This window comes from Vigna unguiculata, chromosome 8 (assembly GCF_037176805.1).
Source record: "Vigna unguiculata cultivar grain cowpea cultivar isolate G323 ecotype 2 chromosome 8, ASM3717680v1, whole genome shotgun sequence".
Lineage (NCBI taxonomy): Eukaryota > Viridiplantae > Streptophyta > Magnoliopsida > Fabales > Fabaceae > Vigna > Vigna unguiculata.
Genome location: NC_140799.1, coordinates 10052899 through 10069401, shown reverse-complemented (window position 1 = coordinate 10069401; position 16503 = coordinate 10052899). Strand labels below are relative to the sequence as shown.

General features: G+C 31.7%; 1 protein-coding gene across 2 annotated transcripts; it reads left to right on the top strand.

Annotated features, from left to right (window-relative positions):
• The first annotated feature begins 4372 nt into the window (after nt 1-4372).
• On the top strand, nt 4373-8199 carry LOC114194464 (rab GTPase-activating protein 22-like). 2 transcript variants are annotated; one of them, XM_028084702.2, is made up of 5 exons: nt 4373-4741; nt 5986-6121; nt 6209-6258; nt 6511-6564; nt 6731-8199. In XM_028084702.2, the coding sequence occupies exons 1-5, from the start codon at nt 4548-4550 to the stop codon at nt 7974-7976; spliced, it is 1680 nt and encodes a 559-aa protein (XP_027940503.1). In that variant the 5' UTR covers nt 4373-4547; the 3' UTR covers nt 7977-8199. The 2 variants fall into 2 exon arrangements, with proteins under 2 accessions (XP_027940503.1, XP_027940505.1); XM_028084704.2 differs by lacking the exon at nt 4373-4741 and adding an exon at nt 4773-5103.
• Nucleotides 8200-16503: the final 8304 nt, after the last annotated feature.

Genomic DNA, 16503 nt, shown 5'->3' with positions numbered 1-16503 from the left:
ATTTGATGTATAATAAAAAAAAGGTTTCAATATCTGGTTTGACTTTATATTTTTTTAATTGGAACAAAGTTTACAAAAACTGTAAAAAAAACCTTTCCCTGGTTATTGACCTATGTGGTCTACATATGTGTCATATCTTGTTCGCTAATTTTATTTCGAAAATAGTAAGCCTATTCAAGTACTTTGGTGGGCATATTTATCGACTGTAATGAAATTGGTGGTGGATAGGAACTACAAGTACAAGTCACTGATACTTTAAAGAAAATTTTAATGTAACAACGTTACAAAAAGTCATTCCCATCTCCCCACTTATTTAAACATGTGAAACACTTATCTATCATATTTGTTCTGGCTTTTGTTTTATAAAACACTCAGCCTATTGAAGCAGTTAGGGTTCATAGGTAGAGAATTGTAATGGAATTGGTGGTGGATAACAAGTACAAGTCATTTGTTGTTTTAAAGAAAACTTTAATGTAACGTTTCAATTTATTGTACAAAAAATCCTTCTTTGTTCCACACTTATTTACACATGTGCAACACTTATCTATCAGATATGTTTTGGCTTTTTCTTTGGAAAATATTCATCCTAATGAAGCAGTTATGGTTCATAGATAATGGATTGTAATGACATTGGTGGTGGATAACAAGTACAAGTCAACACCTTTACTCATTATTCTTATACTTTAAACGCCAACGACAACCAACACAATAGAAAGGAGAATCATAGAATTGCAATGCCAACAACAACCAACAGAAGGGAGAATAATAGAGTCGAAGGTATGCTCCGTTCACATATCAAGGAAAAATGAAAACAACGAATGCTAACCTAGGTTTTTCTTGGGCTTCCTTCAATTCGAATGAACACAAAGGTATGATTGTTTCACACATAATGGACAGACGAACACAACGGAGGATCGTGAAGGCTGAATGAACACATAGAAGGATCATACCTAGATTTTTCCTCTACTTCCTTCGATTTGAAACCTACCCAAGTAAACATATCCCATTTTCGTTCTGCCACCAATAACAATGCACATAGTCAACACTTAAAAATAATAAAGAAAAATTCATTTTCAAAAGTGAGTTAAAAATTGGTGTAAAAAATACCAATTTTGTAAAATAAAATAAGTATATTAAGTAGGGATGGCAACGGGACGGGACGGGGACGGGTTTCGCTATCCCATACCCATCCCCGCATAAAAAATTCATCTCCATCCCCATCCCCATACCCAAACCCAACGGGTATCAAACTTTTTTCCCATCCCCATCCCCACCGGGTAACGGGTATAATCTCGTACCCATACCCGTACCCGTGTTCTAACTACTTCAATATTAATTTTTATAAAAGAAAAAAAATTACGGTAAAGAAAACATAATATTATGAAATATTCAATATTAGGAGGATTTTCTTCGATGTCAAATACCTTAAAATAAATTATAATTGTTTACATTTTATATTAGAATACCAAATAAAATTTCATGTGAACCAAAACATTTATTAAATTTGCAAACTACAACATTGATGAACTTAGTTGATAAAATTAAAAAATATTTCAAAAAAATATAAAAGGAAAACAAATATTCAAATTAAAATATATTTTAAATGTTTGTTTACTTCAATTTTTTAAATTCTAATGAATCTCTTTTTTATACACTAATAAAAGTTATAATATATCACTTGATCAAAATGACACAAAGAACAAATAATAAACATAATAATAAAAGGAAAAAAAATATTCAAATTAAAATATATTTTAAATGTTTGTTTACTTCAATTTTTTAAATTATAATAAATCTCTTTTTTATACACTAATAAAAGTTATAATACATCACTTGATCAAAATGACACAAAGAACAAATAATAAACATAATAATAAAATTTTGACATAGATTTTGTATCTTTTGAACTTCAATATATGTTGGATAGTGACAAAAAAATATTCATAGCAATTACATTAAATTTTTATATTGTAGTAAATAAAAGTTATTTATACAATTAAAGTGAAAAAAATTACAGTATGATTAATAGTGAGTTATAAAATAACAAATAATTAGATAGAATATATCGAAATATTATTCTACATGATGAAAATAAACAATAAATAAAAATATTAAAAAACTAACAAATGTGTGTTTTAGAAATAATTTGAGAGACTATCGAAAGAAATCGCACAAAGGAAATCAAATGTATAATTAAGGTATGATAAAATGAAAAATACATTAGAGAACTAATTATTAAATTACGTTTGAAGTGGTTAAAATTAAATAGAAATATCATTAGTAACAAAAAAATTTGTCATTAAATTACAAATAAATTAGTAATTAAATTGGTCACTAAATCAAGTATCGATTCGATCATTGAATCAGTCACTAATTTAGTCATTGATTCAGACAATAAATCAACTACTACCACCAATGACGAAAAATAGTGACTGATATGGGTTACTGACTAAATCAGTCACCATTTCATGTTTTTCGTGTAGTGAATTATCATATACTATTCCTAAATATCATTATATATATATATATATATATATATATATATATATATATATATATATATATATATATATATATATAAAATTTTAACCACTTCAAACAGAATTGAAAGTGAAAAAATTACATTATGATTAACAATGAGTTATAAAATAAAAAATAATTAGATAGAATATATCGAAATATTATTCTAATTGATAAAAATAAAAACAATAAATAAAAATATTAAAAAACTAACAAATGTGTGTTTTAGAAATAATTTGAGAGACTATCGAAAAAAATCACACAAAGGAAATCAAATGTATAACTAAGGTATGATAAGATGAAAAATATCTTAGAGAACTAAGAAAACTTTTCAAATATCAACATATATACTTAATGGTTGAAAAATAACGAAAATTATTTCAATGAAACAAAAGAGTTCTTCAAATTAAACAAAAATTAATAATAATAATAATAATAATAAGTAAAGAATTTTTTTTATATTATCTTAAATTGAGAGTATAAACATTCTCATGTGAAAGGAAAATTTATAATAAATAAAAATATTAAAAAATAATATAAATATTCAAATGTGAGGCATAATATTTTTTTTTATTAACATACATCATTTTAACATAATTACATAAAGGTTATGATAAGATAAAAAATATATTGGAGATGAGAATGAGTTTCATGACAAATGAAATAATTAAAAGAAAAAAAAATAGAAAATATATATACTCTCAATTTAAGATATATATATATATATATATATATATATATATATATATATATATATATATATATATATATATAGGAGTTACTTAATTAATTGTGAATATTTTAATAATTTAAACGAGAATGAAGATATGGCGGGTACGGGTATTATGACGGGTATATGTACATCCCCATACCCATCCCCATACCCAACTGAAAAAGTCGGGGATTCCCCATACCCATACCCATACCCAGTCAATGCGGGGATTCCCCGTCAAAACGGGGACGGGTTCGGACAATACCCACGAGGACGGGTTTATTTGCCATCTCTAATATTAAGTTCTTTTGGAAATGCAAGAGGAGAAAAGGGAGGTGCAGGATAAAATACTTAGGAGAAATCAAGTCCAACAATGTTGTTGGGCCTTATCTAATTTTACCTAATACTTGAATTTAAAATCTCTCTCAAAATAAATTATAATATTTTTCTAAAGGAATAAAACAATAAGGTAAACAAACTTACATGTTAAAGTGTCCCATAATCTTTTAATGAATAAAATAAAATCATACATAATAAATTGATCTCATCTATTCACACATGATACTAGGATTCTACATATTGGTTGTTAAATCCTAATGCCAGCCTCCAAAATACATTATTCTCTTATATGCCGATCTATTATATCATAATTTAATACTTGAATTATAATTTTTATTAATGTTATTTTTACATCAACTAAATGAAATTCCTACTGTTCCAACATAAATAAATAAGAGAGCAGTGAATGAAAATAAACATTAGTTGACTTAAAAATAAAAATTTCATACTGTGAAAAACAAAAATATAACAAAAGTAGTTTTAGAGTATTTAATTTAAAAAAAGAATTAACATAATATTCTTCACTGTTAATATTATTATTATTATTATTATTATTATTATTATTATTAAAACATGCACATAGTTAATCGAAATTGATAAAAAATGATAATAAAATAATCCGTTAAGGATATCCAATGATTAAGTTTTTATAAACCAAATGATTTGGCCTACGGTGAAAATACCATTTTAGTCCTCTGAATAGCACCGTTTTTGGATTTTTGGCCACATAAAGCATTTCTATCCGTATTTTTTATTATACATGCACTGCTCTCGGATTATATTTTTTCTCCAATAGTCTTCCATCCGAGTTCGTTTTACCTTCGCCCATGCCTTTTCTGGCAGATGAAGAAAAAGTGAAAAACAAAAACAAAAGAAAAGCAAACAGAACCTGGCTTTGGCGAAGTGGAAGAGAGAAAGGGTCTCGTAGAAAGGGCATTGCCGTAATTTCCCAAGCGACCCTCTCTCTTTCTTCCCCATGTTCCCATCCAACCACTTGAACACCAACACCATCAACAGCAACAGCGACACCACCTTTCTCTCCGTCGGTGGCGGTGGCAAGTGCAAGTTCTGGTTAATGGCCGCCGTGGCCTCGCCCTCTACTCCGGCGGTGCTTTTCACCGCTCTCGCCGGCGTCGCCATCGTCGCCGTGATTTTCTACGGCGCCAGTAGGTAAAACAGAAAATTTTTAGAAAATCAAATTAGAGCGTCCAAAACCCTAACTCCGATTCGTTCCACTTAGCCGAAGGGAAAAAAGCTTCTATGTGTATATATACATATAATTATATTTGTTCAAAAGATAGCAAGTATTGTTATTATTGTAATTATTATTATAGATTATAGATGAATCCTCGTGGACGAAGCCACAATCCATCTTCGAATTCGTCTCCTCCTCCTTCACCTTCTCCTAATTCTAATTCTTCTTCTTCATCATCCTCTTCTTCAACGTCGTCGTCTTGGACCCCTTTGCGTTCGGTTCTATTCGTTGTTTCCTCTTCCTCACCGGCTTCTTCTTCTCGTTCTCCCTTCCATCGGTGAGTTCCTCTCTCCCTTTCCTCTCTCTCTCTCTCTCTCTCCAATTTCATTTCTTTCTCTTACAGCTCTGAACGGTGTGTTTCGACTCACATTCTTCAATTGCTCTGTGTTTGTTATTTCCTGCCAGATCTCTGTTTCTCCGCATTCCCTAATTTTTTCCCCTCACCTTTTCATACACTAGAACATGTTATTCGAAATTGAAGCTCCTTTCCTTTATCCTGATCCATTTTAAATCAATCAACCAGATCAAGCTATGATTGCATTCGTGGATTCATGTGATAAGTTTCATTTTACAACAATTTATGCATTCATTTTTTCTTTTTCTATATCTTCACATCAACATAGGCTCCTCCCTTAAATAATATGAACTAAAAAATTTAGAATAGAAAAGGCTGAGTTAACACTAAATTGAGTTGCTAGTGAATTATAGGCCGAGGTTTGTACTTAGTAGTGTTGAAAGAACATAACTGATGCGAAACCTGATTTGTTTCTTTTTTTTCTTATGCAAGTGGAAAGAGGAATAATAATAGTGTGCAAGTTGGATTCATCTACAACTATATACATTTATGTGTTCTCATTCCTTACTCAAAACTCAACACGAATGTTTTCCTTGTAGAATTGTAGTTTGTGACATGCTAAAACTTGGCATGCTTTTTCAACCTCTTCACTGGGGAAAAAAAACCACAACTACTTGTAGAAGTTGTCGTTTCATGCTAGTGTACTGTTGTTTACTTGTGGAACAATGTCTTTCTATGCATTTTATCTTTTGGGATACAGTTGTATGTGCATTTTTCTGCAACTCTCGTTACTTTCATGATTAGTTGGCTCCTTATCCTCTATTCTCTAACCTGCAAGTAGTAATTAATTACCCCATGTTTTAGGGGCCGGCTTAAATCACCATGGTCACAAAGGAGAAGAAAACACGCTCTGTCATCTCACCAATGGAAATCCTTGTTTACAGAAGATGGTAAATTCTATGATGGTGGAAATAAGTTCCTGAAAAGAGTGCGCAGTGGAGTGAGTTTACCTATTCTTTTTATTGCACAGAATTATGTTTTATGAACTTATTTTTAGAATTAATTACATTGTTAATTTTTTATGCAGGGTGTTGATCCCAGTATTAGGGCTGAGGTTTGGCCATTCTTGCTTGGAGTGTAAGCTATTCATTTCTAGATGATAGTAGATCTTTACTACTTATTTACTTACATGATGAATTGTAATTATCTTTAAAATAATAGCTCTGCCTGGTTTTCTTCCCCATGTGTGCATTTGGAAGGAGAATGATTCATTGTTATTTCTTTCTTCCGGAATACTGGAATTTGATCATTTTCTTTTTCATCATGTATATATTTGAAATTTATTCATATAAAATTTGTACAACTTCTGATTATACTTTAAACATGCAGGTATGACTTAGGCAGCAACAAGGCCGAAAGAGATGTTATAAAAACTCAAAATAGGTGGGAATGCAAGTTCTATCTCCAAATGTTTGATTCTTTTTATTGCTTGTGCTCAATCCATCATGTATTGTTAGACTTAAAATGTATATTTTTTGGATTTTTACCTTCCTGAGAGGGGTGTTAGTGTTAACATCATTTTAATTTTATTCCATATCTTTATACACAGAAAGCAGTATGAGAAACTCCGCAGACAATGTCGGAAACTCATCAAGCAAAGTGATGAGAGAAATAAGTTAAATGAAGTTGGTGAAATCAGCTTTGAGGGAGATGGTAAACGTCTGTCTCAAGATTCTAGTTCTGCCAGTTCTGATGATGCAGCCAGTGCTAGGGAATCTCTTTCTAGTGAGGATAGAAGCCCTGATGTTGAGCATTCCGACGATCTGTCCAGTGCCCTGTTGGAAGGAGAAGATGTTCCTAATGTGAATAACGCTGATGCCTCTACATTGGATACTGATTTCTCTGATTCGGACTCCTCTGAAGGTCCTGAAGTAATTCAGGCAGTTCCTTCTGATGATGTTAAGGAACAAGACAATCCAGACAAAGCTTCCCAAGAAGTATCTTCTGCCACAAAAGCAAAAACCCCATCAAAGGCACCATCCAATGAAGATTTTTCCACCTGGCAACGAATTATCCGACTTGATGCAGTACGTGCCAATGCTGAATGGATGTCATGTTACCCATCTCAAGCCTCAGTATCAGACAGTAGGGCCCGTCGAAGTGCTGAGGCTGTTGGCTTGAAGGACTATGGTCACCTAGAGCCTGGCAGAATCTTCCATGCTGCTCGACTAGTTGCTATTCTTGAAGCATATGCCCTATATGACTCTGACATTGGCTACTGTCAAGGTATGAGTGACCTGCTATCTCCTATAGTTAGTGTTATATCAGAGGATCATGAGGCTTTCTGGTGTTTTGTTGGATTCATGAAGAAGGCACGGCAAAATTTTAGGCTTGATGAAGTGGGTATTCGCAGGCAACTGGATTTAGTCGCAAAAATAATCAAGTTTAAGGATGGCCACCTTTTTAGGCATTTGGAAAAGCTTGAGGCTGAGGATTGTTTTTTTGTCTATAGAATGGTGGTGGTAATGTTTCGAAGGGAATTGACATTTGAACAGACCCTGTGCCTATGGGAAGTGATGTGGGCAGATCAAGCGGCAATAAGGGCAGGTATTGGGAAATCTGCGTGGAGCAGAATTAGGCAGCGTGCTCCACCAACAGAAGATTTATTACTTTATGCAATAGCAGCTTCGGTGTTGCAGAGAAGGAAATTGATCATTGAGAAGTACAGCAGCATGGACGAGATCATTAAGGAATGCAATAGTATGTCTGGTCATCTTGATGTTTGGAAACTGCTTGATGATGCACATAACTTGGTGGTCATCCTGCATGACAAAGTAGAGACATCATTCTCATGACTCCAATAAAACACTCTACTTTTCATTGTTATGGTAAAAGAATTATCTTAGGATGCCGGATTTCTCCTCTTCATCTAAAATAAGCACCGGAGCTGCAAGAGCTTTTGCACTACTCTGAGTTCTGCTGCTTAAACATGTCACTGCTTATTTGCTTCATTTTGTGTCGATAACGGTGGCTAATGTGTGGATGGTTTCTTCAAATGGGAATGTTGTCTTTTTTTTATTGGAGTCGGAGATCTTTCCTTCTTGGGCTCTGCCAACATCCGTGCCATCTGAATATCTTCGAACCATTCTTCCCCTTCGTCTCGATGGTTGGTTTTCGAAGGTTAAGTGACTAGTTCAAATTCTTAAACGGTTAAGTGACTTAACTGGTCTTTAGATTCAACGACATCATTTAGCGTTTGATTGGATTAGTAACTATTAGTTTGAGTTTTCCTCGGAATCAATTAATTGTGGTCTTAATTTTTTTTTTAGGATAATAACATGTTAAAAGTGTAATGTTGGAAGACACGCTTCTCTAAAACATTTTTGTAACAGTTGGAAAAGTTCATTTTTATAATTTCTTATCAGTTCTGAAGAACCCTAGCTACCTTTTTCTTTTTTTTTCTTTTTTTTTTTTTTAAATTTACCTTTCATTTTGAAAATGGCTGCAATTTTTTATTTGCCCTCTACTAAGAACTGTTTTTTTATATGTTGGGAATTCTTGGCTGGATTACTAGTATAATCTCGTAAAAATTTAATTTTAAAATTGCGAGAGTAATTGCTTTATATTTTGTAGTTTTTTATTATTAGTTTAATCTTTAAATGTAGTTATTATCTATTATTATATTAAATTTTACAAAAAGGTTAAATGTAAAAGGGGTAAAAGAAGAGACTATTGGTATACCTGTTATGTTTCATTATTGTATAAGAGAGTGCCACCAATTAAGGCAGGAAAAAGAATACAGATATTTATTCATGCAAAGAAATCAAAATCAAAAAAGAAAAAGACTAACACCTCTTTCAAGTTGGAAGGATTGAAAGGCATATGACAAACATTCTAAGCTTGCATAGAAGAAAAAGAATGGTTCAACAACAACCGGAGATTTGGCGTAGAGAGTAGTAATCTATTTCAACGTGCTTAGTTCTTTTAAGAAATGAGATTAGAAACAATTTGAACCACAAACTTATTATCATAGTAAAGAATTATAAGAATTGCAACGGAAGGATTAGTGCTATGGAGAATTTGGAGAAGCTATTATACACTATTTTTTGCATTTCCATAAGATAATAGAGTTTTCCAAGAAGAAAGGTTTGAAAGAAACCTTCTAGTGTTAATGCGTGATCGCCAGAATCATTGAAACCTCAGAGGTTCAGATCATTTGAGACAAAATAATAACCACTATTCAAATGATTTTTTTTTTTTATCTATCTGAGAATTTGAAATGTTGCTTGATGATGCTATGTAGTTGGAGCATTCAAAAACTCACTAAGAAAATAATAGCATATGTGATATTAATTAGGTCTAGTATGTGAGGTAAATCAATTTATCAATAAGCCTTCTATAAATGGTAGCAACAAAAAGAGGAGTTCAGTTCTTGTGAGGTTTGAAAGTATGCTCTACGGAAATGTTGGAAGACTTGGCAACTAAAAGCCAATTTTATATCCTAGTAAGGTAAGAGCATATTTCGTTTGAACTCTTTCTTTTTTTTCATATTACAACTTCTAGACTAAGGAGGAAGTATTTCAAATCACCCAAATCCTATAACATCCCATTTTTTTAGCAATCTAAAACAACTAATAAAATAGGATATTTTATCCTAATGTTCAAAATAGATAATCATGTGTATATATTAATACAATCTTATAAACAATAGGACCTTCTGTCACTCTCACCATATAACACATTCTACTATATTTGAGTGTGAATGTTCATTAGAGTATCAGGATACCTCCTACTGCCTACCCTATGTCAATGCATACACTAACAAAATCAAGTACTAATCCTCCTTAGATCAACATCAACCATTCTCAACTCATTTTCACATAAGCAATCTCATATTACATTTCATATATTTATCTTATAGAAATTAATCATACTAGATACCTTCATACATATCAAAAATAGCAAATAGTAAAACAGGAGAATTCAGCGCTCAGCGCTAGGTTCCAACGCTCAGCGCCATTTGCCTTGCATTTTTCAGCGCTTAGCGCCAATTCCACCACTCAGCGCCCGTACCTAAAATCACTTCCAGACCTGCAAAGGTCTCAGCGCTCAAGCACCACTCGGCTAGCGCTCAATGCCAAACTTCTCGCACTTTTCAGCGCTCAATGTCAGATTCTGACACTTAGCGCCACACTAAAAAAAGAAAGCACCAAAGGTTTTGGTTTTTCTTGAGAAATCTGCTACTTGTTTTCATGACTCTAAATGGTACTTCCATTATAGATTTTGGTCCAAAAATAGTTCTAACCCAAGGAAGGTAATACCAATTAGAGTTATGACTCAAGAATCCATCTTTCTCAATTTACCCCAAATTCAAACAATACATTCACATCTCAATTCATTCAAAACACCAATCAATTCACCAATTCACAATAGTCAGGCTATCAATTCTAAATTATACCACAATTGTACCAAATAAAATCATCAGCTAATCAATTATTAGCTTCCCTTACTTGTTATCCTACTTAAACAACTTTACGAATGCCAAACACCTCTAACTCCATAGGATGTTCTATTTATACATAGAAACATCACAAGAACAATCAGGACATATTGTTATGATCACTAGTCAACAGAGACTCATACTGATGAATAAAACGATGCATGCAAGCGGAAGAGAGCTCACATGCAACAGAAAACAGAAATCGACCAAAAAAGAAGGCGGAAACTCAACTTACGCGAACGAAGAAACTAATTGGTCCAATTTGAAGAGCTCGTCGTGAGGATCACTCCTACGGTTTCAGATCTTCAATCAGGCGAATAGAGGGGGATAACTTCTAGAGAGAAGTCAGAGAACTTTAGAAAAGTGGTTTCTAGAGAGAGTGAGTTTTAAAATAATGAAAATCTTTTATAACAATTCTATTTATAATAAAACCTTTTAATATTAAAATATTCGAGTCTCACTATTTTTAAACCACTACTAGTCTTAGAATATCATTTTCTAGGGTTTTACAGATCCTTAATATCAAATTTTGTCGTTTTTTTTTACTATTTATTTATTTATGCTAAGTTTGAACATATGAGAAGCAAAACATCAACATAACATAGGTGAGAATTGAAAGTGAATCCTTGACTCATTTATTTGGTGGCAATAGAACACTCACACTTGGGTTGTGTGAAACAAGATTTGCATATAAAGTTGACACAACTTTGTATTATTGATTTGCTTAGCACAAATTTTGTAACTTGCAAACATGATTGAGAGAAGGAACAATAATCCTTTGGAGGAGGTTACATGCAAACTTCCTCATCGAAGTTTCTGTGTAAAATGGTTATATTGACATCTAAATGTTTAAGGCGTCCTAGGAGAAGACTAATAATAATGATTTTAATTATAGGGTTAAAAGTTTCAAGATAATAAAATCCATGTACTTGAGTGAATCCACCAATTTGGCTTTATGCCTTTCTACAGTATCATTGGCATGTAATTTGGTTTTAAAAGTCCACTTACAATTGATTGGTTGTTTTCTAGAGGGTAAAATGGTAGCAATCCAACTTTTATTTACTTGTAATTCTATTTTAATGGCTTCTCTTCAATACTACATATGATTTCTTATTTTCAAATGGTTAACTTAGGTGAGGTTGAAATGCTAAGAGTGAAGTTTTTGTAGTTTGGGGGAAGATATTAGTAGGATAGATGATTGGATATAGGCAGGGCTGGCTCAAGGCCTTGTTAGTTTTGAAATGGTGATTTAAGACAAGAAGGGGGGTTGAATTGGCTATTTAAAAGTTTTTCAAAAGCTTAAAACTCTTTTCAATTGAATCAAATAGACTGGAAAGTGAGGGTATAAAAGCAGCGGACCAGTACACTTTCAATTAGTGAAAAAATAAAACAGTAGACTAATTTGTTCTTGAAATATGAAATAGTCGATTAAAAAGACAAATTTGTCCGCTAAAATACTAGGAATTTATGTAGAATACAGAATTCCCAGATTTAACTCAAACAACAATCTTTTACATACAAGACTTGTTCCAATCAATGTTTTTAACTATTATACCGCCTCAAATTACATAAGAACGCATTAAAACACAGCAAAGAGTGGATTACTTGATTTTCTTGAGACTTTAAAGTGATTCAAAGTGAGTGAGAAGAAATAAAGAGAATTGCACAGTTGTTTTTATACTGGTTCACTCAATCACAGAGCTACATCCAGTTTTCCAGGACAACCTGAGTCTGGTTTCTACTGTATTCAAAAGTTTTACAAATCAAACACCAAGATTAGACTTTTGAACAAAAAAACCACACAATATTTTTTACTCACACAAAAATCTAGACAACTACCCTGCAAGATTCATACTTATAGGCCTGAAATCACATCAGGCAACCAACCAGAGGCACAAGAACATCCAAACCTGATGGTGGTTGTCCCTAGCCAACCATACATGTGTTCTTCAAGCTACTCATAATCCAAAAAGCCTCCAAGATCAACCACGATCTTCAAACTTCACGTTGCAGCTGTGTATTACAGAGAGAGAGAGAGAGAGAGTTTTCCATAAAAGAATGACAAGATTTCGTGCTCAAAAAATCATAAACTTACTTTTGCTCTAGAAAACACAACATATATAGTTTGGTTTAAGTGAAATCAGTTAATTGAATTTTCCATACAATCAGCTGATTTCACTTGACTTAAGTGAAATCAGTCGATTGAAAAATAATTCAACTAACTGAATTTTTTCATACCAAAAACTATACTCAAGCCTTTTAACCTGTTCAAAAAAGATAAATTTATTAACAAAAAGGAAGATATGAAGATTATACTATCTTGAAGATTCTATCAATCGAAGGTCTTAATGTTAAATGGTAATATATGAATTAAAGCATGAAGACCGAAGAAGAAATCCAAAGAAGGAAAGAAAGAATAATTCAAGACAAGGAAGATCGTTAGACGAATAAAGTGAAACAACATATACTAAATGAGTAAAGATCATTAGACGAGTCAAGTCAACAACAGAAGTTGAATGTCAGATGTCTCTACTAGATGAGAATTTTCATTAGACGACTCTAATGAAAGATTGACCAAAAGTTAATCATATATTAGACGACTATAATGATTAGATGAATCAAGATGAGTTGATCATACTACATTAAAAAGTCAACAAGTCGCTAGGTAATACAAGACCCAAGTCTAAAATGATGAATGAAATCTGACGTTGAAATTGATGATTTAATCAACAAAGAGAACATCAAGATCATCATATTACAAGTCGTGAATTAGTAGATCAACACCGATTGAAGATTTAAGTGAAGATATATTTAAATGATATCAACATTGATTAAATATCTTATTGAAGATAAATATATAAAGGAAAACCTCTCTAATTAAAGATTATGAATATTGTCATATTATTTTCAACCAATCACAACCAAGGAAAATACTCTGCAGATTAAAGAATATAAGAGAATACCCAGAAGATTAAATCTAGAACATTACAAAATTAATTTTAGTTTGAAGAATTGTATGCAAAGTTAATGCAAAGATGATTGCAAAATAAGCTAGAGTGGATGAAAATTAAGGATGCGAAAATAATGTTATTTTAAGGACTTTATGTATAGTTATAAAGATACATTAAATATAGAGTTCAAAGAAAGGTCACGTAGACATGGGAAAAGAAGGTACTAATATGTTTATCCTATATTGATGTACACAATTAGTTAGGTATAAATAAATCACAAGCCTCATACTCTATTGTCGACCATCCTCCTAACTATACTTTTAGACCAAGAAGGTGTGGGGTAGCAAACACATTGTATCTGTAGGATTGTACTACCTACTAGTACTATCCATATAGGCATAAGACCACTACAACCCAAAAGGTATAATGGAAGGGTTTAAGTGCTTCGAGTACTTAAATAATTATTATGCGATAAGTTTGAACTCAAAATATATAAATATGATTATTACATGATTGATAATTGTGTAAGATCTCGAACTCAAAATATATGGACATGATTTTTTTTTTAACAAACTTGATTTATTTTGGCATGATTAGTTATGATTCATGAAAATCTAAAATTTTAAGAATTTATTTCATTCAATTGCAAATTCATTTGAGTAATGTTGTTGTCAACTTGGAGATGTTATTATAGAGCTTTAGAGGTAAGGGAAAAACTTAGGTTTACTTTCTTTGTTTTTCAAAGGAAAAACTTGAGGACCTAAATTGTAGTGATGAGAATAATCTACTTGACTTTTCATGTAACCCTTAACGTTGTTAAATTTTAGGTTAATATTGTTTAGCTTGTTTTGTGATGTATTTTAAATTTAAATTAGGATTAAATATGGTTTTATTTCCTGAACTTTGTTGCGAAAATGTAATTCGTCCCTATATGAAACTTTGATACAATTTGGTCCTTAAACTATAAAAGTGAATGAATCTAGTCCTTTTAACCCAATTATGTTAAATTTGTTTGATGTGTCAAACAAGTTTCTCAACAGATATTGAAGCGGGAATGTGTCAAACGGTTGAAATAACTCAAATGCTAGCATGAAACGCGTTCGACACACTACAAAAAAAAAATTGTTAAATACGACGGTTATTTGGGGTATAAAATGGCGGTTTTGACTGCCATATTTTGCGCGTATGGCGGGTACGGGTACCGCCATATATCCTGCCACCACAATGAATAATATGGCGGTCTTGGACGAAACGCCACAACACCCGCTATTAAATGCATTGCGCAAATAATGGCAGTTCAAACCGTCACATTTTGTGCACAAATAATGACAGTTAAAACCGTCTTAATTTGTTTATTTTAAAGAATTATCATGTACAATACAACACCTAGAAATGCCATTATTTGCACTGTATGAATGCGTTATACAACGTTTCAACTACCATAATTTGAATGTGATTTTTTTTTATATTATTTTTATGTAACCTACTTTCGATTATTATTGAACCTGTTCTCCATAAAATTAAAAAATTATAGGCAACATCTTGATCATTAATACTTTCATTCATAATTCATATTTCATATTTAAAAAGTTGATATTATGAAAGATCATCCAAAAGTTTTCACATTAAAAACAAAAGCCAAAAAAAAATCTAAAACATTATTATAATACATTTTGCTAAATTTCTATAATTATGTTTCTAACTTGTCTTTTCTACCCCGTTTGATCTTCTTATACCAATAGGTGATGGAGCACCACTTCCAACATCGAGTACCTAGAATAAAAAAAAACTTATAACTTATTCAAATTTCATTTTGTATATTATAATAAACTTATGTAATTTGTTAAATAAACATAAGTGATATATATATATATATATATATATATATATATATATATATATATAATAAAAATAAAATCACAATTGGCCTCACCTAATTATATAAACCATATGAAACCCAACTAGGTTCAATATAAATAGGCCAGCAGAATAAAAGGTTCAACCAACTGGCAAAGAACAAATGTTACTATAATAATACATTAATAATAATGAGCCAATAAAAGAAAATATAAATTAAAGTACATTCTCTTCATTCAAAATATATTCAATGATAATTCATTTCTACTTATAAAATATTCCAAAAGTACATAAAAATCTTTCATCTTTTAATCATAAAATATCACAACTATAGAAACTTTGACACTGCACAACCATATGAATAATGACGCTATAGTGTATTCAATATTGGAGAACACAAGAGCATGAGGTAAAGGCTGCTAAGTGCATTGATGAGTGATAAAGGTTTATTGGTATCTAACATTTGGGAATATAGTGGAATTGAGCCTAAGATAGCTAGGGCATGAGAGAAAAATATAAACAGAAACCACATGAAAGAATTGATTAAATAGAGGATACCCCAATAGTTAGAGAAAAAGGTGGATTAAAACCAAAGAGATTCAAAATAAAACTGATGAAAAGGCTCTATGATAAAATGGATTCTTTGAAGAATTGGTTTAGCACAAAACATAATATTTAGCCAACTCCACCTAGTGGCAAATGTTTGTTGTTGTTGTTGTAACTTAAAACTTACAATATACCATTTATTTGTATTTTAACATACCTCAGGTGACAACGTTACTCTCTCCCTAGTTAAAGAAACCAAAACAAACAAATAGAAAACCCTCCCAAACAAACAAAATTATGGTCCAATGTCCTTTAAATAACATCATCTGTCTTCAAAATTTAAAATGTGAACATTATACCAAATATGAGAACTATTTACTAGGCAAATCTCAAAGTTGTTTTGGCAGGGAATTCCCAATTTTCCCACTCGGATTCTCAATCATCTATTGAAGGGTGTCACCACCTTTTTTTTACAAATTCTATAACTCCTCTAATATTGAATAACCTGTAAGAAACGTAAAGGAATCC